This window comes from Octopus bimaculoides, chromosome 2 (genome assembly GCF_046866305.1).
Source record: "Octopus bimaculoides isolate indiv1 chromosome 2, ASM4686630v1, whole genome shotgun sequence".
In the NCBI taxonomy this organism is placed as follows: Eukaryota; Metazoa; Mollusca; class Cephalopoda; order Octopoda; family Octopodidae; genus Octopus; species Octopus bimaculoides.
The window spans coordinates 30258612-30280674 of NC_142929.1; the positions used below are offsets into that span (position 1 = coordinate 30258612).

Genomic DNA, 22063 nt, shown 5'->3' on the forward strand with positions numbered 1-22063 from the left:
CTTTGCAGCATTTGAACTCAGACCATAAAGCTAGAAGGATGCTGCTAAGCGTTTTATCCTGCTAGGTAATGATTCTGCAAGCTTGCTGCCTTGAATCAATGAAGTAAAAATATATATATATAAAAAAAAAAAAAAATGAAACTGATATATGAATGTATGAATTTTCTTGACAGACATTGACTACAACATCTCATGAACAAAGTTCTCTCTGAATCTATTTGTATGATGTTAGAAGATGATGTGATGTCACAAAATTGATCTCTTCTGAAATTCTCAGTCTTTATTACATAATAGAAAGTTTCTTTTGAACTAACATGGCTTCAGATATTTATCTACAGATATGTCTTTGATTTGCAAACAGGCCTGTTGTTTAGTTGCATTATCTCGATGTCTCATCTAGCATGCAGTTAATTTGATGTGAAGCCTCAACGGTGTGATTTATGTCATTAATATTATTATTTGGGCCGGCTAAGGAAGATCATCAGATTATGAAATGAGATCATGTTGAAATACACTATAATGATAGCTAAACTTTGAAGATACTTGGACAACTTTCATGAAAGACCTATTGTACAGAACAACATTTTGAAATATTTTTCAGATATATATTTGTATGTTATTACTTCAGACAAGAAAACTTTCTTCTCATTAATGAAACTAGACTGATACACACACACACACACACACACACACACACACACACACACACACATACATATGATTATATATGATTGTATCCAAAGTTTTTTGCTTGTTCCCAAATGTTTCCATTTTCTAAAATAAAAAAAAAATTACCAAGACTAATGTTTACTTATGTAAGTACCAAGGATATTGATTATCAATATAAATATTTTAAATCAAATAAAAACCTATGAGAAGAAAAAAAATATTATCTTTACTTTCTAGAAAGTCTCATCAAATATTCAGAGGTTAGTGTCATAGATGGAATACAATTATTATTATTATTATGCTGCCTGGTTATGATATTCGAATGTTGTATTTTGGATTTATATTTGGTTTATCTTAAGTACAACAAAATAGAAAATAAATAGAAATGATAGTTATTTTTTTTGTTTGTAAATGTAAAGCTTATTTTAGTTTGAAAAGATACATTCAGTTTACTTAGTAAAATATATAACATTGTGAGTTGTTTTATCATTCATGAGGATATGAAACACTTTATCAAATCAACCTTTAGAGATTTGATTTCATATCACTTGGATGCCCAAGCTGTAGCACATGTGGTAGAAATATGGCTGTGTGCTTTAAAAGTCCACTTTGCGTCTGTATGGAGGCTGTGGTTCCATTACAAGTAGTGTCTTGCGTCTCAGGTGATCAATGCTTTGCACATGGAAATTTGGTCAACTGGTGGGGCTGTGGGGGTAAAGAGTAAGGAGGACAAAGAGGAATAGGTGAATAATTCTGGAGCAGGTAGGGGGTAAAAATGGAAATTATAGAAAAATGAAATGGTGAATTTAGACAAAATAGTGTAGATAGTGAAAGAAGAAATTTGAACTTCTGTTTCATTGGAAGGCATATGGTTAGGGATATGGTGCTGGAAGCCAAGCCAGAGACTCATAGCTATGTATGTATGAATGTATTTTTTAATTATTATAAATCTTCCACTGAGGATGGAGCCAGTTTTCAATAAAGATACAAGGTTCCATCTTTGGGATGTAGTTAACACAGAATTAGCCTGTCAATTTCTGTTTCTGAAAATCTCAGTTTACCCAGATTCTCTTTTAAGCATTTACTAACAAAACCTAGTGCTCCAATTATTATTGGTATGAATATGAATTCATAGTCTGGATATAGAAGCTGGAGGTTTCAAAGCAGTTGTCCATTGATATGCTCTTTTTCTTTGATTTTCAAATAGATATTTATATCTGCAGGGCAGCTGACCTCTATGACAGTACATATCTTTGCCCCTCTGTCCCAAATAACAATATCTGGCCTGTTATGTTTACATTTGATAGAAGTTTTGATGAGAATATTCCACCAGTATTCCTTGAGTTAGTGTTTATGAATGTATTCCATAATAGAGGGATTTTCTAAGTTTATTTCAGGACAGCCTTTTTTGTGGATGGCATTGTAAATTGTTTTAGTGACAACATCATGTCACATAGGGAAGTAGTACCATGATGACATTTTAAGATAGCTGTTAGTCACATGCATGATGTCTTCCACAGAAACATGACATAGCTTACATATGCGGTTGTACCTTGGGATTACAAGAGCATCACTGTCTCTCTTGTTCACCAGGTATTTGGTGGCAATCTCCTGTTCCTGGATTGCAAACATATAGCCTTCAATGTATGATGTGATGTAATGGTTTTGTGTCCAAGAGAGGCTGCACTTCATGTAAATTCTATTGTCTTCTTCAACCTTCCGGGCAACATTCCCTTGCATGGTCTATTTTATGTATGCTGAGTGCTTTCCATCCAGGTCTTCTCTGGAGTAAGAGAGCCCAGCTGTTTTGCAGGGCTGTATAGGAGATGATCAGGAAGAGAGTGCTTCTTGAGGAGCTCACTGCCAACTCATACAACGTTGCTCACTTCATTTCCCAGCACTGTATTTATATATTTATTTTTGCTGCTGTTGTTTAGCAGGTGCTGCCAGAATGATACCATATGACATTCAAAGGCTGTCTGCACTGATCTCAGGCCTCTATCACTTTCATTTCTTCTTAAGCAGAGCCTGTCAACATCACTGTTTCTGTGGAAGGTCCCAGTTGTTGTCAGGATTTTGTGGGTTTTGATATCTATGGAGTGGATTTCCTCTACAGACCAATCAAGTATCCCAAATGTTGGAATCTGCACTGGTATTGCAAATGCATTGTGAGATATTGTTTTGTTGTTAGAAGAGAGATATGACTGCAATTTTTTCCTAAGTCCAGTGTAAAATGCTCAGATCACTCTATCTTTATTCACAGTGCCTTCATATGATACATTTTCGTCTGTGCTTAGGTACTTGTAACATTCTTTGTGTGGAATGGAGGAGATAGAGAGACTGTTGATGCACAGGCTTTGCATTTGGGGTATTGACTTTCCTCGTTCTATAACCAAATATGAACATTTCTTTTGGCCAAAGTCCATGCTTATATCAGCCAAAAATGTTATTAATTTCAGTTGTTTTTTGGCCTCGTTAACACTTTTAGCATAAATCTTCAGGTCGTCTGCAAAGAAATTGAATTACATTGATATTTCTAGCAGCTGAAGATCCTAGCATGTAACCATTTGTTTTCTGCAGTAGGAACGATATTAGATTCAGTACCAAAAAGAAAGAGAAGTACAGAAAGACTATCTCCTTGGAATATTCCCTTTGAAATGCCTATACTACCTGAAATAATTATTCTGTTCTCAGTTGGAAAGGTGAGAATTGTTGTCCATGTCCTTGTGAGTCTCTCTATAGCAGCAATTAGGTTGGTAGGTATTTTGCCAGATGTAGTCACTAGAACAGCTATGACTGAAGGACAGAGTTGAATGCCTTCCGATAGTCAAGCCATACTGTCACAAGGTTTCATCATTGTTTTCTTACTTCAGTCAATACAACTTTCTTTATTAAAAGTTGTTCAGCACATCCTTACACTCCCTTCTTTCCACCAGCCTGTTCATCAGTCCCAATGTTGTTCGACTCACAATGGTCCTGGAAGAATTGGTTGAGGCAACTTGTGTATAGTTTGTACATAATGTTTAGGCAAGCAATGGGCTTGTAGTTTCCTGGCATCTTAGTGATTTCATTTTTGGCAACAAGATTTCCCCTTGATGTAGCAAGCCCATTTGGTATATCTGTCTGACCATTTATAGTCCTTTTGAACATACATATCAACTAGTTTCTATCAAATATCAGCTTTTTGTACCAATAAACAACTATTAGATCCCTTCCAGGTGCATTTCCATTTTGTTGTTTGCCTACTACAACCATGAAGGTTTCTGCAAGAATTTTGTATGTTTTACTGTTAGTGTTGTTACAGTATTCTCTGTCAATTGTATTTAGCCACGATGCTTTCAAGTTGAAATCCCTCTTTTTGTTCCAAGTTCTTGACCAGAACGACTGTAGATCTTCTTGGGAGGGAGCTTTCTTAATGATAATGTTTTCCTTCCTCATCTCTCTGTATAATGCTTGTGGGTTGGAAGAAAACTTGCAATTGATACTGGCCCATTCAAAAATTCACATGTGAGAGCAGAGTTTCTCACTCATTGTCCCGAGTTCATGTTTTAAAGTGATTAGCTTTCCCTCAAGAGTTCCGTGTGAAGAGTTGCTATAAAGTTTCATTAATTTTTGTCTAAGGTAGAGTTGGTGAGATGTAAACTCATTTTTCTCCTTACATTTTATTGTTGTAGTTAACCATCTGATACGGTGGCACACATTGTTGGTGTTTCTTCAAGTTTTGTTTTCCATCTAGGTTGTTTCTGTTTAGTATGTATGTAAGTATGCATGTATGTATGTATGTATGTATGTATGTATGTATGTATGTATGTATGTATGTGTATATCTCGCTGATGCCCAGGACTACAGGAGAAATCAATTGCCTATGGGACCATGCAGTGTGGACTACCCATGGAAATGTGTGGTTTTGGATGCAAACTTCACATACAGTGAAATTTTCATAATTTCTTACATTATTGAAAGAAATAAATTCTGAATGTTTTGGACTAACAAGTCCTTCATTGTAAAGGAAAAAAATTGTGTCCTTAGGCGATTTAAAGTCTGAAGAATTAGATTGTCTGCAAAGAGAGAGAAGTAGTGAGGTTAGAGAGAGGTTAGCGGAAAGAGAGAGAGGTTAGCGGAAAGAAATAAGTATCTTTAGATGTTTAAATGTTTATTTGTTTATTTCTTCTCTATCTCTATGTTTATATGTGTGAGTGAGAAAGGCAGGGGTTGGATGGAGAGCTTATCAAAATAATTAATTGAACTAATTCATACTGATTTGCGTAGACAATTACAAGTTAATTATTTCCTCTGTTTTTCTGGTGTTTTACCTTGTTGAAATTAAGAAAAGAAAATTTTCAATTTATCTCTTGAATGAAAAAATAAAAAGATATAAAAGTTTTCAGAAAATGAAAAAGAATTTCTTTATCCGTCCACTTGTTTAATAATACTCTGCTCCTGTTGACCTTTTGCCTGGCCAAAGTATTTTTATGTTTGTCGTAAATGTCCATGCTTGTTTTCAAATTTTTAGCTAGCATTTTGATTCATGTGTTCTGAGGAAGATAAAGCTTTCCTTTCATGATAAGACCCGAGTTACACTAGTGGTTGACAAAAATTGGGAATGTGTATCATATATGATGCATAGAGACACCACTTTGTAAAGCGGCTGGCGTTAGGAAGGGCATCCAGCTGTAGAAACCATGCTAAACAGACAATTGAGCTTGGTACAACTCCCGGCCTTGCCAGCCTCTGACAAACTGTCCAACCCAAAAATGGACGTTAAATGATGATGATGAAGATGATGATGATGATGAGGAGGAGGAGGAGGAGGAGGAAGATGAGGACACATAGTATGTTTTTGGTTGTTAAGAGTGAGGGATGGTAGTATCTGATAGTCTTTTGTGTTGCTGGTAAAAAGGGAGATTGTTGCTATTTTTGCTAAACCACAAGCCAGTTCTGGTCAAACATATATGAAGCATAAGTAAATGTTTTTTGAGAAACTGACCGCATAAGACATGGCTCATCATCAAGTGAGTTGCACTGCTAAAAATATAAGTTTTCAATTTTGGCACAAGGTCAGCAAATTCAGAGGAGGAGGTTAGTCAATTACATTGACCCCCCTCCTCCCATTCCCACCCTCAGTAGTTAACCAGTACTTATTTTTTCGACCCTGAAAAGGTTGAAAGGCAAAGTTGACCTCAGTGAAATTTGCACTCAGAAAATAACGATGGACAAAATCCCACTCAGCATTTTGCCCAGCGTGCTAACAATTCCGCCAGCTCGTTTGCACTGCTTAAAATATTCTTTTCAATGCTAGGCACAAGGCCCAAAATTTCTGGGGAAAGGTCCAGTCGATTAGATCGACCTAAGTATGCAACTGGTACTTAATTTATTGAGCCTGAAAGGATGAAAGCAAAGTCAACCTTTGTGGAATTTGAACTCAGAACATAATGCATTTCACTCGATGTACTAATGTTTTTGCAAGCTCACCACCTTGCACTGCTTAAAATATTACTCTTTTACTTGTTTCAATCATTTGACTGCAGCCATTCTGGAGCACCAGCTTAAAGGGTTTTTTAGTTGAAGAAATCAGCCTCAGGACTTATTCTTTGTAAGCCTAGTGCTTTTTCTATTGGTCTCTCTTTTGCTGAACTGCTAAGTTATGGGGGCATAAACACACCAGCATCTGTTGTCAAGTGATGGTAGGGGGACAAACACAGACACACACACATAAATACATATGTATATATATATATATATATATATATATATATATATATATATATATATATATATATATGTATGTATGTATTGGAAAAAATAATAAGGTACTCAGATATCTGGATGGTTGTACATTTACAGATTTTTATTAATATGTCACATGTTTTATAAATATTAGTGCTTGCACCTATTCTTGAAGGACCTACAAGAATCCCTGTCTTTCTGCTGAGGTCGACTTTGCCTTTCATCCTTTTGGGGTTGATAAATTAAGTACCAGTTGCATACTGGGGTCGATCTAATCAACTAGCCCCCTACCCAAAATTTTTTGGGGCTTGTGCCTAGAGTAGAAAAGATATATCCCTGTCTTGACATCATATGATAGTTATAAATGAACATCTCTGTCATACAAGCGACATTGTCCATTTCCAGTTTTCTGTGAAAATCATCTCTGGCAATGGAGAAATATTACCTTGCTTGGAAACAGGTGAGAGTTGGCAACAGGAATGGCATCCAGTATAAAGCTGTGGACTTCACAGTTGCTATATTCAATCTGATATTTTAGAATCAGGTTTCTAATTAGTTGATGTGGGGTTGGAGTAGTTGTGTGCAGCTGGTATTTATGCACTGGAGATATGATTTTATGTGTTATGAAACCTCCTCCAATATGAATTGGTTTTTGAATTCTTTTTGGAGTACAATAGAGATCTTATAGCAGTGTATAATAGATTTATACAATTCTGTTGTGGTTGTATAAATTTTTTCCGAACTATCATGATGTGAATGTTGAGTGTGATGATTAAATGTTTTACAACTTTTTAAAAGTGCATTTCAGAATTCTACTGTACACTGAAATGTTTGTATTGTGTTTAAAAGGCTTACTTTTGTCTGTGAAGTGCTGGAATTTTTTTAATATGTCTTCAATGAATCTGTAGCATTGAGAAAGAAATAATAGTGATACTATTTATTTTTATCACAGTTATTGTTATGAATATAATTGTGAAATATATATTGCTGTTTCATTGTGTTTGTGTGAGTATTATGTTTTTAGATATTTTGGTGTTGACTTAAGAAATATCAAACTGAACAACAACCACATCATTCTTGACAGTCTGGAGCAGGGAAAAACCTTTATAGATTGTAGTTACTGCATCCCCTTTTCTAATTATGGTTTTGAATTTTGGCACAAGGCCAGTGATTTCAGGGCCGGTGAATGAGTCACTTGCATCGATCCCAGGGCTCAACTGGTACTTATTTTCTAGACCCTGAAAGGATGAAAGGCTAAAGTTGACCTCAGCGGAACATAAAGATGGGACAAAATACCACTATGCATTTTGTCCAGCATGCTAATATTTCTGTCAGCTCACCACCTTATCTCCTTTTCTACTAATAAAAGGACATCAAGATTCGAGAGTTTTGACATTCTGTGGAGGAAAGATTGAACATAGTGGTTAGTGTGAAATTTAAGAGGTGAAGCACAAAACATGTGACAAGAAGAGATGTTGCTGTACTGGGTGGAGGTGGTATGCAAAGGACTATTTAAGGCAGTCCTTGAAGAGACAGAGTGAGAAGAGAGAGCATCTGTGGGTTACAGCTTTGAGTGTATTTATGAGTGAGTCTTGACCAATTAGTCACATGGCTTTCATTTAGATGTGGTCTTTTAACAGTTACAGGTTGGAGTGTAGGGAGAAAATTGTGTGAATATGCTGTTGTATGCTTTGTTAGAAGTGAAATTATCTAAGCATGTGTAGCTAACCTTGATGTTATGGGAATTAAAGAGTTTATAATATCATTGAGTTCTTGGGAAATGCTTTTGAATTTGTGTTAGTAAGCTCCTAGCTATATTAGTGAAAATATCTAGATTGAATATCTTTCTCTAACTCTCTTTAGGTGTGGTGAATGGGGTGGGGGAATACATCCATGTAATATCTCCAGTTCTCTCACATTATAAAAGACCTCGTTTTTGAGTAGCCATGAGAGATTATCATTGTTGCTCTCTGCCTCACTGCAATACCATGGAAAGACAATTATTTCACACTCTCTCCTCTCTCTCTAACACTATCACATTTCTGTCTCACACTCTTTCACTACACAAATGGTGACAGTCGAACCTTTGCATAGCTACTAAATGACATTTGATTTTGTTGCTCTATGAAAAACCTTTCCTCGTAGCAACAAACATAATGTAATAAATGTAACATACACATTATTGGTATAACATTCTCAAGAGACAATCATTTGTGGAGACACATAATTTGAGACTGAACAGAATGCTTTCATACACTTACCTAACTATGGAAACATGCACACACTCTCTCTCTCTCTCACACACACACACACACACAACCATGGTAAATTTTTGCCTTAAATATTTCTTCCCAGACAATTTTGGTGAACATTTGAACTATGACAATATTTGAATATTTGCAGTCATATTAACTTTTTCATGTTCTGTAGATGAATTATGTTTGACTTCACATAATTTTTCTAATTTTGTTTTTATTATCACTGTTTTTTTTTTTCTCTTTTTTTTTATCATATGTTGAACTGTATTTTACTGATTATTTCAACTAAATTGTTATACACTTTGCTTTGGCATAACTTTACTTCCGCTTGCTGTCATCAGTCGTGATTCATTTTTATTAAAAGAATAAATTAACCATCTTCGTCTATACTGGAATCTTAATGTCTTCTACTTGTTCCTGATGACCTAATATGTCACAAGGTATTTATATCTCCCCAGAGTGAAGGACCAAATCAGTTAATTAAGGAGCCACTATGTGGTGGCTTGACCATCTAAAAATAGCAGCTGTATTACCACTGAACCTCACCAAGCTGCTTTAACCCTTTAGAATTTAAACCAGCCATATCCAGCCAAAGCATAGCCCTTGTTTTATGTTCAAACTGACCAGATGCAGCCACTCACAAAAATAAACAATCACATCATCAAATCTCAAAGGTATGAGATGATGCATGATTAATTCAAAACGATATAAATTAATAAGCATTACAATTGACAGAGTAATCAGAATTCTAAAGATTTAGAAAATGATAAGATCTATTGGTCCAAGCAGTCTACGATACATTATTCTTCAAAACAATACAGGTCAGTTGTAGTTGAGAAACCTTTGACAATAGATTTGCTCTGTGACTATCATCATCACTACCAGCTAATTGAGCTTGTTCAGATTTGTGTAACTCAATCACGCCACTCTTAAAGATTCTATATATTATTTGAGGAAGTCAGTAAGGTGTAGCAGAAGTGATTTACATTGTCATTGTGAAATGTTTCCGTTTTGACTCATCTAGGCTTAAATACCTGTAAAACAGCTCCCTAGACCTTTTCATTTCAGCAGGCCACATGACCTCATGATTGAACAAACCTGTTGTTTGTATTGGTCAGTTTCCAGCTGTCCAATCATGTTGGTGCAACAGTCTATTTTTCCTTATGCAGGAAATTAATCACCAGCTTCTGGGAGCCTATTCCCTATAAGAACAGCAGTTCTCGTCTGTTCTAGGTCTTTGGCACTCACCACTGACCACATGCAACTTGTCTCCAGCAACAATGTTCTGACACCAGCCAGTCTCCACTTTCATCTCCACCAGACACCTGTCTACATCATTGCTGTATGAAGCCCACACGATCAACAGACCAATGGCTGCCTCTACACACCGCCAAACAGTACGTCAATTTTGTCTGCAGACCAACAGTCCAGCCTAACCACAAAGTCTCTCACACATCCTTGTTGTGACTCTGTTATGCTATTTTATTTCATGTATGGCAATCATTGTATTTAATAACAGTGAATAAATCATTGCTTACCAGTTCAGTTTCAATCTCAAGTTGTATACAATCATTCACACACCCTCATTTACTCCTCTTCCTTGTAAGGGCAACATCCTATGTTGGTATACAGTCAGTCAGTCAATAAAGGATTTTGTGAGGCAACTGAATTCAATATATCCATGTTGGGTGACTATTGGTGTGTCGCTATCATATTTTCCTGCATAAGTTGAATTTTTCACACCAAAATTTGCAGCCGAAAACAAGATAGGTTGATTTATACACCAAGATGACCTTGGAGGGCCAAAGATTCCATGTGAAATACATCAAGATTTTGAAAGATAGTGATGATGTTTGAATGTTTACATTATGTACTATGTTGATTTGTGTGACAAAAAATACAGTAATAAATTTTAACTAAGCATTTATCTCTCTTGAATGACATTAGCATTAGCAAAAAGACTGCTATACAGCCTTTGTTTGTGTAAAATGCTTTTAAACATAATATTTATAAAAGTCTGTAACATGTAGGTATAAGCATCATCAAGTCTTATCTCCAAGTGCTTAATGAATGTCCAAGCAGTAGACATGTACAATGGCTGGTTCCACAGTGGTACCAAGCAGTGAATAGTTAAAGAATAAACTATTTAATAATCTCTCAGAAAGAGTGAAAGCCCAATTTTCCCAGATTTCTTTTTGTGTTGACAGTAATTTTTTTCACTTGTTTTAGTTTGTGGTGGGAATGTTGAACAGTCAGATCACTACATCATCAGGTATCAATGCCTTGTCATTGAAATCAGGGATAAACAATACTTAAATATACACTATGAAATAAATCTGGAATCTAAAATACTCCTGGTTTGTGTTTGCAACAATGCGTCTACAGGAGAGTCTAGAAGATTCTGTTGAGTTCAATTGATATGAGGAGTAAATGATCTATTTCTCCTCCTCATAGTGATATTATTAATATTACTGTCACCCAGCATGGTAACTCATGGTAACATCAACACCTACTCCTTGCATCCTCTTTCTGTATCTGACCATGATAAATCCTTAGCAAAGTTTTTTACACTTTGTAGGGCAGGTGGTTTTAGGAAGGGCATCCAGCCATAAAACCATACCAAAACAGGCACAGAAATTTGGTGCAGTCTTTTGCAGGGCCAGCTCCTGTCCAACCATCTAACCCATACCAGCATTGAAGACAGATGTTAAATGCCACTGCTGCTAATGATGTTGTTACTTATAGATTCCTGTATATCACTGAGCTAGCACAGTGGCTATCACTGGCAATAGCACAGACACAGGCAACATTCATGATAGTAACATATGCACAGGTTAAATGCATTTAAATTTACGGTCACTCATAATAAATCTGTTCTCCTCAAAGAGAGACAGATACACTGGATAATATAGCCCTTGTCACACTATGTCTAAATGAGTAAAAAAGACAAAATGGTAATGTTTGGAAGAATTTTGACAAGTTTAAGTAAGCATAGCAACTAATATTAACTACAGGCTTATAATCTCTTAATGCATGTCACAAAAAATTCTCACATCTGAGAATTTTTCCATTTTCATATTTCATAGTATTTCATTGTTCTTTCATGGAATGTAACCAGCAGTCACTATAAGCATCTTTCACTATCTTTAATCCAAGCTGTCTTTCAATCAGTCCACACTGGCACTCCATCGGTTATGTCAATGATCCAATTGATGGAACAGCCTGATCACAAAATTAATGTCCTAGTGGCTGAACACTCCAAAGACATGCACACCTTTAACATAGTTCTCTGGGAAATTCAGCATAACACAAAATGTGACAAGGCTGGCCCTTTGAAATACATGTACTACTCATTTTTGCCAGATGAGTGCACTGGAGCAATGAGAAATAAAGTGTCTTGCCCAAGGACACAACATACTGCTGAGAATCAAACTCATAACTTCATGATCATGAACTTAATAGGCCTAGCCACTAAGCCATGTGCCTTTAGTCAGTCCAAAGTATGTAAAAAAAAACAAACAAAATAAAAGGCTTGACTTAAACAAGGTTCTCTTTCTAATGCATAACAACCAAGTTACACTACCATCTACCACATATGTTGCTACCACATATATTGTTTCCTTCAGATTTATAGATGTATGTGGTTTTGACCAATGAGACTTTTGCGTTGATCTGTTTCGTGTTTCTTGAAGAGAGTACAAACAAAAGAGTGCAGTTAGAAGAGCTTTGTTGACTGTGCGATACTAAATACAGAGAAATTCCAGGTAATATGTCAACATGATGATTAATTAAGCTTAGCAATGGCAGTTAATAGGGTTTTCCTGCTTTGTTACATAAAGCAGAGTTTTTTTTCATCTATACTATAAATTGCAGTGCTCTTGATAGCTTGATTTGATTGATTGAGTGTTGGCAGATTCACTCGAGAACGGTGCAGTGGAATCACATGAAATTCAGCACAGAGCGGCAGAATGGTCTGCTCATGTTCAGGAGATTTTTATTGCCCTCCAACTCCCATGGTTACCGAGATAATCGATTATTACTTTTTAAGATAGGAATATCCCATTCAAAGTGGGGAGGGGCGATTTTGTTGCCTTTCCCATGCGTGAAATTTTATGAAAAACCAGCACAATAAAGATTTTTTTTTTCCAAGTAATGTGGCTGGGTTTGTTTTTCGAAAATTTTAATCAGAGGCACAGAAAAAAAATAATTTCAATTTTTTGTGCATTAAAAAAAAATAAAAGCTATGTTTTTTTTAACTTCAGTTACAAATGTCTTCAAACGTCGACATTCAAACAGCTTTTCCATATTGAGACAAACGGACTCTGCACAATTGTATCCATCCGGGAACGCGTTTTCAATAATTGAAATTCACAATTCTAATCAGTGTACATGAACGTCCAACCTATGATTGATCTTGAACATTCCTGTGTCGCCAATACAACCGCACTACCATATATTTTTCTTTTAAGGCGAGGTTATACCACAAATAAGGTTCCGTGACTACATGGGGCTATGGGTACACACGTGAAGTTAGTTTTACAATATCGACCCGCAAAATCCTTAGCATCGTATTGTTTTTGGGTTGTTCTTACTTTTTTTTGTTTTTTTTAAATTTTTAGTTCTTTTTATTATTCAAAATATACATAGGAAATAGCCTTTAACCAAATCCACCACACTGCTAGAGTGAAACCGGGAAAAACAGCTAGTATCCTATAATGGTAAGTCTTCCTGATTTATTCATTTGAAAATAGTCTTTTCATATTTCATGTTAGGGAGATATTTGTTCTTTTATCAATTTGTTCTTCCATCTTTCAATAATTTCAACTGATTTTTTTCGAAAACACAGTGAATTACATTTTCTTTCTCAAGAAACTTTTGGGTAAGTTAATGAAATTTAATATTGCTTTAAACAAAAATTCTTGGCTGATAGATGATGTAAAAGATGAAGAAAATCATCTCAGCCTTCATTGGGATAACTAAATCTTTAATGAACAGATTAATCAAGGAAGGTAATATTTCAGATTTCAGTAAATAATTTCTTTTCAATGATGGTTATTCTTTTTACCATATTTCTGGCATACAAGTTGGCATAGAATAGAGTGTTAAAATGTAGTATAAACATTCAAACTACATCACTATTTTCCCAAATCCTGCTACATTTCACATGGAATGTTTGTCCTCCAAAGTTGTCTTGGTGTTTAGGTCCCTGTTTTTTTTTTGTTGTAAATTTTGGTGTGAAAAATTTGATTTATAAGCCAGAAAATATGATACAGAATCCCTTAAAATTCTACCAAACAGTGAAAAGTTAAAGAAACCATTTAATAATCTCTCAGAAAGAGTGAAAGCCCAATTTTCCCAGATTTCTTTTTGTGTTCACAGTAATATTCTTCACTTGTTTTAGTTTGTAGCGGGAATGTCCAGCAGTCACATCACTACATCCAATGTTGCGATTTGCTAGAATATTACATATATGTGATCAACAGAATCTGACCAATCACAACTTTACATAGAGAAGGTTCCCATGATGACTATCTTTTGGTGAGCTTCCTTCTGACCCTATCCATCAGTATAAATTCAGCATACCTTGACCACTTGACAGAGTGCTTCAAGATGCAGCAAGGAGAGCACTGAGAGACAACAGAGATTAGACAGAAGACAGACAATGAACAGCTGCTGACAACAACCACAATGAACGATTGCTCACAGCAACACAATGACCAATAGCTAACTTTTTGACTACTATTGCAGTTAAACCAAGAATAATAACATTCAAATTCTCTCATCATTTTGTTATTTATAGCTAGAAATGGATTTATTTTTTTCTGTGTATGAAAAGAATAAAAGTTTTGTTTGACAAAAATCACAACCTTCTCCAGAGTTCTTTTCCATACAAATTCAATAAATGTAATTGTAAAAGCTTCACTATGAGTTTCTAGATTATCAAATCCTAGTAGTTAACAACTTCCCCAACAATGTTTAGGACAAGGTTTTAATTCATTAATGAGTAACATCAAGCATGAATGATTATAATACACTAGTTAGTTTAATTAGATATCAATGACTTTGGTTATATTCCTCACATCATCATCGTCGTTTAACGTCCGCTTTCCATGCTAGCATGGGTTGCACGATTTGACTGAGGACTGGTGGGCCAGGAGGCGACACCAGGCTCCAATCTGATTTGGCAGAGTTTCTACAGCTGGATGCCCTTCCTAATGCCAACCACTCCGAGAGTGTAGTGGGTGTTTTACGTGCCACCAGCACGAGGGCCAGTCAGGCGGTACTGGCGATGGCCACGCTCGAAATGGTGTATTTTACATGCCACCTGCATAGGAGCCAGTCCATCGGCACTGGCAACGATCTCGCTCGAATGTCTTTTCACATGTCAATAGTTAAATTATTTGTTATAAGAAAAAAAATGGTTCTATTTTATAATGATTGACTGAATGAGATCTAATCAAAATTTCATAAAATGATAAAGATCATTGTAATGTTTCTGTTAATTATCAGTGGTTTTCAACCAGGGGCCTTATGGCCCTTTTGTTGTTTAAGTTATACATTTATGTATTTTGCAAGATTCCTGATGTGAAATCATGTGTTGAAACAAATATTGTTATATTTGTTTTTTTTTTTGTCAATTAAACATTCTTTTATTCTTTTATTTGTTTCAGTCATTTGACAGCAGCCATGCTGGAGCACCGCCTTTAGTTGAACAAATCGACCCCAAGACTTATTCTTTGTAAGCCTAGTACTTATTCTATCAGTCTCTTTTGTCGAACCGCTAAACTATGGGGACGTAAACACACCATCATTGGTTGTCAAGCGATGGTGGTGGGGGGGACAAACACAGACACACACACATTTATATGACAGGCTTTTTTTCAGTTTCCGTCTACCAAATCCACTCACAAGGCTTTGGTCAGCTTGAGGCTATGCAGTGAGACTGAACTCGGAACCATGTGGTTGGTAAGCATGCTACTTACTACACAGCAATGCTTGCACCTGTTTATTTGCACTATTTGTTTGTTCTTTACATCAGGTTTTGATGATGATAATGATGATGATGCTATAGGCCTGTGCTAAAATTTGTTTTTGCTTTATATAAATATCATGCATAACACAAATTCCACAATTACTCTTGCGCCAAACTTGTTCTTGTGTATTATGTACATCTCTAATTTTAAAGTTTCTGAATAGATTCTACTTGAATTAAAAAAAAAAAAAAAAAAAAAAAAAGTGGTCATAGCCGCTGACCTGGTGTTAAACATACTTTTCCTTTCGCATTCTGTATGAATAATATAATCATTTTGCGTTGCGAACCAAGCAGGTAACCTCAACGTTAAAAATAGCAGCCAAATTACTCGTACATGAACATAACTGGATAATGTCAGTAAGGGTACAATGCACGGAAAGAAAAAGCGATTGTCTTAACAATATAAACTTCTGGTATAAACAGACAGCAAGCACATTGTTTTCTATAAACAACCAAAAGTTTCGGGGAGTACCCTTTCCCCTCACTTTCCGACTGATTTATTCCAGTTTTAACTATTCATACTCATTAATAATCGACGGAGATGATCAATAGTTTCGGTAGATTCTAATGTTGGCACAAGCATGCCCCACCGCTGCCGAGTTTACTTCCTTGTAACTTTCAAACAAATTTTTATTTTCAAATGAAATTTTCTACAAATGCCTTTCAGATTGTGTAGAGTACGATTATATTGGAATATTGGGAGAGAAGTGGTGGATAGACACACATACACGCTGACTGACATAGCATAATTTTTTCAAAATTCATTTTGTAGATATGTGTGTTTGTACGTATATGTATTTGCACACCACTTTCCCACGTTAAATTCCAATATAACCGTAATCAACATCACCTGAAAGGTATTTGTAGAATATTTCATTGCTATATATCCACTGTTATGAAAGTTGCGAGAAAACAAAGTTGGTGGGGCACGATTGTGTAGTTATGTTCTAATGTTTACATTATACTCAGGTAAACATACACTATCTTAATGACGTCGAAGGAGTAAAATAAATGTAATTTAATAATATTTAAAGTAAAAGTCATTATAAATATTTATAAAATAAACCTGGTATGTCATGAAAAATATAATCGAAGAAAAACAAAATGTGCATGAAGTTGACACGTGAAGAGACCTTCGTTTTATGTAAATACTTTCCACTGCAACGGTAATGCTAATCATAACAAACAACTAATAAAAGCGAGAAATAACAAGATAAAGATAAGGAAATACCAAAGTGTGTATTGTTATAGAGTGTAGCCAGAAAGTTAAAACACCCACAACGATTAGGAGGTATAGATATTTCAACCTCTTCCTTTTATACTATGTTAAGCCATTAAGTTACGATTTCTGAATGGCTAAGCGACGTATGGGTGATACTTTTTACGCGACACCGGTTTATGAATGAACAAAATTTTATTGAAAACGAGGCTGTTGACAACCCACAACAAAAATGGCTGACAAAGAGCACGTGGATGATGCTGTTACCACTTTTAAAGACCTTGGAATTAATTCGTGGCTTGTCGATCAGTGTAAGGTGGTTGGAATTTCCAGGCCGACTCCCATACAAATCAACTGTATTCCAGAAATTTTGAAAGGTAATGTACATTTTGAAATATTTGGGAAACACGACTAGCTGTGTGTTTGTTGCTATACTTACAACGCCAATGTTGTTTATACCAACACGTGTTTTTTCTCCCCCATTTGATCAGGTGTTAAATTTAAAATTCTTTTGTGACAGTTAAAATAAATGATTTTAATACATATATGATACCCTGAAATATTTGTATTCGTAGGACTGGCTATATTTTAAGGTTTCGTTTATTTCAGTGCTAATTATGAAACTTTTTTAATTCAATGAATATTTGACAACATTCGCCTAAGTTCAAGATATACTTAAAAACTTTCTTTCCTTATATATATATATATATATATATATATATATATATATATATATATATATATATGTGTATATATATAATCAAGAAGATTTATAATAGATTAATGGTAGGTCTTGTTATATTCGTTTTGTTTTACTGTTGGTTGCTGCGTTTTTTTCTTCTGGAATTTGCAAATAATGTACCTGTGACATACTGAGGTAGATTAAATCAATTACACACTTTCCCTCAAAATTTGTGGTCTTGTACCCAATTACTAAGCTACTAAAACTTGGGGATGTATACTTTATTTGGCCAACTTTCGGAATATCTCTCCCTGTTTCATGAGAAAGAAAAATGACCAGGAAGTGGTTAGATTTTCACGGAGACCCATTATATTTACTTTGTAATTGTGATGTATGTAAAGCGCGTAATTGAAAGCTTGAAGTGTGTGGCTTATGGGAGGAGGGAGGTTTTTTTACATCAGATAAATGTAAACAAATGTGCAGTGACTATGGATAAGAAAGAAGCGAAGGAAGTTTGATAATGTAACATAGTTATTTTTATTGGCAACAATTAACCACAATTCGCTTTACATTTCTCATATGTACTCTCTCAGCCATAGGCATACCTGGTGAAGAGGTCAAGGATACAATATGGCTGACGAGAGGAATGAGTCGGGAGTGTTTGAGCCTGTGTGGCCCGACGCTAGTCAGCTTTGAAGAGCAGATGCCACTGTAGAAACAGTAGAAAAGGCTGTATGATGTGATAGCACGCTTATGGGTCAGAGACTTCATTGCAAACGAGTGGTCTTTTATAGTATGCAATCTGGGATGTCTGTAGTAGTAGTAGTAGTAGTAGTTGCTCCTTGCAGGTGTCATTTGAGTTTTGTAAAGCTGTTGGTGTTACTGAAGAGGATGGCTAACCTTTGTGATGCAGTATTTACTATGTTGAGGAAGTTTGATAACCAGGTGGAAGGTTCCATAAAGATATTGAGGTCTAGCATTTTCTCCATAATTGTAGGTTCTGTATGTAGTGGTGTGGTAATACAATTATGTTTTGTGAATGTGTTGTGATTGTACCTTTGGGCTGTTGAAGAAGACAAGATTGGCTTGATCATATTGGAGGATGTTTCTAAGCTCTCTATTCACAGCATCTGTACAGGTTTGGTGTGAGGTATTAAAGTTCATGTGGATGGTGTTTGGGTGTCGAAAATTATGGAAGGAAAGGCATGTAAAAAACACCTTTTGAGCGTGGCCAATGCCAGTACCACCTGACTGGCCCTCATGCCGGTCACGTGTAAAAAGCACCCAGTACACTCTCGGAGTGGTTGGTGTTAGGAAGGGCATCCAACTGTAGAAACATTGCCATATCAGATTGGAGCCTGGTGCAGCCTTCTGGCTTGCCAGCCCTCAGTCAAACTGTCCAACCCATGCCAGCATGGAAAGCAGACGTTAAATGATGATGATGAAAATGGTTTTCCCATCCTCATAGCATTAGGCATTGTTAGGGTGATAGCAAGTATTGTAAGTCATTGCTGTATTAGAGGAAGAGTGTGTTGGACTCTTGAGGCATGCTATCGTTGAAATGTTTGCCTGTTGGAATTGCATTAGCACTTGCTTTGATGGTGTCATTTGACAAGAAACAGAGAAGGATGGAATTCACAGGCATGTAATTTTGCTTGGAAGTTTGCACACCAAGCATAGATGAATGCTGAGCTAATGTTGAAATTTATAAAGAGCAATAGATTCATTAGTGAGTGATATACTTGAGTAGGTCTACAATAGATCTGGCCTAACAGAAGCTACACTGTTGGTCATTAAGAAGAGAGAAAGATTCAAAATATTGGAGAAAGTTGTTATTAAAGATTTGCTTCATCATCTTTGAGTTATTGGAAGTGAATGTGATTGGATTAGTGGTTGCCTTTTGAGATTGGGGCTTTGAGATAGTATGTTTTCATACATTGGAATATATCACTACTGATCGTGAATGAAAGATATTGCAGAAGTTCATAAGGATAGGAGTTAATTCTAGCTTGAATTGTTTAGGGGTAATAGAAGAGACCTTGTTAAGGCTTGTAATCTTAGTGTTTTGAAGTGACTGGGGATGCTTTCGTACCCTGTGCACATATGATGTGTGTATATATAGATACATGCGCTCATACATGTGGTGGTGTGGCTGGTGGAATGGAAAGGGATTGTTTTGGAGGAGAGTTAACCTGGTGTGCAGATTTAGATGCAAATAAGGCAGCAAATGTGGAGGCTTTCTCTATAGGGCTTCTGCTTACATGTCCATAATGTTTGAGAAGTGAAAGGAAAGAGGATTTTGAAAAGTCATTAGAGATCTGTTTTCGCAAGAGAACAAAAGGACTGACTGCAGTTTGGCAGACTGTGTAATGCATGAAGATCTGAACATTTTACTTGGTGGCCCTACAGGAGTTGTGTTGACTGCGTAAAAGCTGTCTAATTGGAATGTCATGTAGGCTGTGTCCCTTGCCTGCAGTGTGACTGAGGGCTGGCGAGCCAGAAGGCTGCACCAGGCTCCAATCTGATATGGCAATGTTTCTACAGCTGGATGCCCCTTCCTAATGCCAACCACTAACTGAATCACTGGAGGCTGAGTTTTGGTTGTGTCAGGGATCTAGAGAGATATGGCTGAAAAGAATTAGTTCAATCCACTTGCTAAGCTGTTTTTGATGGTTCAGAGATAAAACATGTGTTACCTGGGATGGGTAGAGCAGAACTCATAGGATGCTGCAAGTCAGCTGAAATGAAGTGCCATAAGGCCTATTGCATAGTGTTTTGATATGAGATGCAACATGGTCAGTATTTCTTTGGTAGGGATTAAATTTGGAGGAGGGGAGGGAGAGAGATTAACCCTTTTGTTACCTTATTTCTGTTGAGACACTTTGTGTTTCTTTCAATTAATTTCAAATATAACAAAGAATTTAGTAAAGTAACTTAGTTATCATTTAGCTAATATTGGGAACATAAATTGTGATTAAGGTTTGGCAGAAGATTTTAATTCAGAACTTTTGAAAACAGGACATTTGTACTACAGAGCCAGAGATGGTTTCAGGCAGGTATCAAAGGGTTTAAGGATGTTTGGAGTGACTGTGCATCAGTCAGGGATGTACAGAGGGCATGAAACTAATTATAGATGTAGGGAGTTAACTTTTTTGTCTCCATATTTCTGTTGAAATATATTTTTGTTTCAGTTAATTTTTAAAAGAACGAATCTAATAAAATAACTTTCTCTTTAAAAAGCTGGTGTTTGGAACTATCATAAAATTTTGACAGAAGACTTTAGTTTAAAACACTTGAAGACAAGAAGTTTGTGCCATAAAATAAAGAGCAAATGAGTTAAAGATTGTTAAGATTCAGTTTCTGCATTGGCACTTCAGTGTGGGATTAGTATGAGAGACAAGTGGAGCTGTGAGTAGTGTTGTGGTTGATGTCTTCAAAGCGTGGAATTACATGAGATGGCTGTCTTCTGCTGTTGAAAAGTTGTTGATTGACTGATGGATTTATAGAATGGTTGAGGAAGTAAATTTATATAAAGTGGTGAAGGGAACTCTTGAGATATATTTAGAGGTGGGAAGTAAGTAGAAATCTTTGTTCATTAATAACAGGAAGAATGATATCTACAGATGCACTGATCCTATCGTTCAGAGTGAAGTTACAGTATAGAGTGGAACTTGGTCAGCAGAGACGGACCATGAATACACAGTGATTGTGTCTTGGAGGACAACAGAATGTGTGGTTTGTCTATAAATAGTTATGTAGGAATCAATGGTTACTAGAGAAGGGAGAATTCTGCAGTGGGTTTAACCCTTTAGCATTCAGATTACTCTGTCAGATGTATTCACATTGTTTTAAATTAATCATGCAGTATCTTGTAGCTATGAGATTTCAATGATGTGATTGTTTCTTTTTGAATGACATTATAGGGTAGGTGTGTGAGGCTGGATCTGGCTGTTTTGAACATAAAGTAGGTGAATGATTAGGTTAGCCAAAAAATAATAGGTAAAGACCTCCTTCAGTCATGAATGACCATGGGATTGCACCTAGAAAGTTCCTCTCTGAGGCACAAGTCCAGGTATGCATGGGCAACCAACAGTCGCCCATGCATACCAGCCTCCCCCCTCCAATTAATGTTACCCAAGGGAAAAACAAAGGCTGATACAGTTTGGCATAACTCGTTTCTACAACTGGGTGAACTGGAGCAACATAAAATAAAGTGTGTTGCTCAAGAACACAACATCCAGTTCAGTCTGGGAATTGAACTCACTACCTCTTGATTGTGAGCCTGATGCTCTAACTACTGAGGATTTAGTATTACTTTTTGACTATAAAGTGAGTTTGGAGGGTGTTGTTCACTGAATTCTTGATAACATATAGACAGGAGCCTTGTCTTATTGCTGGCTGCTGAGCAATCACTTACAAGTATTCAAGGGCCAAGAGGGGAGTATTAAACTGAGTGATGTAATGAGCTTAAACCC

The 22063-nt window shown here is 36.1% G+C and overlaps 1 protein-coding gene across 1 annotated transcript in view; it reads left to right on the top strand.

Moving 5' to 3' along the window:
- Positions 1 to 17081: 17081 nt before the first annotated feature.
- Positions 17082 to 22063, top strand: part of LOC106878420 (putative ATP-dependent RNA helicase DDX49) — a 652269-nt gene continuing 647287 nt past the window's right edge. Inside the window, exon 1 of the mRNA XM_052976052.2 lies at positions 17082 to 17283. Within this exon, the coding sequence (XP_052832012.2) occupies positions 17139 to 17283 (145 nt within the window). The 5' untranslated portion in view covers positions 17082 to 17138. The remainder of the gene's footprint in view (positions 17284 to 22063) is intronic.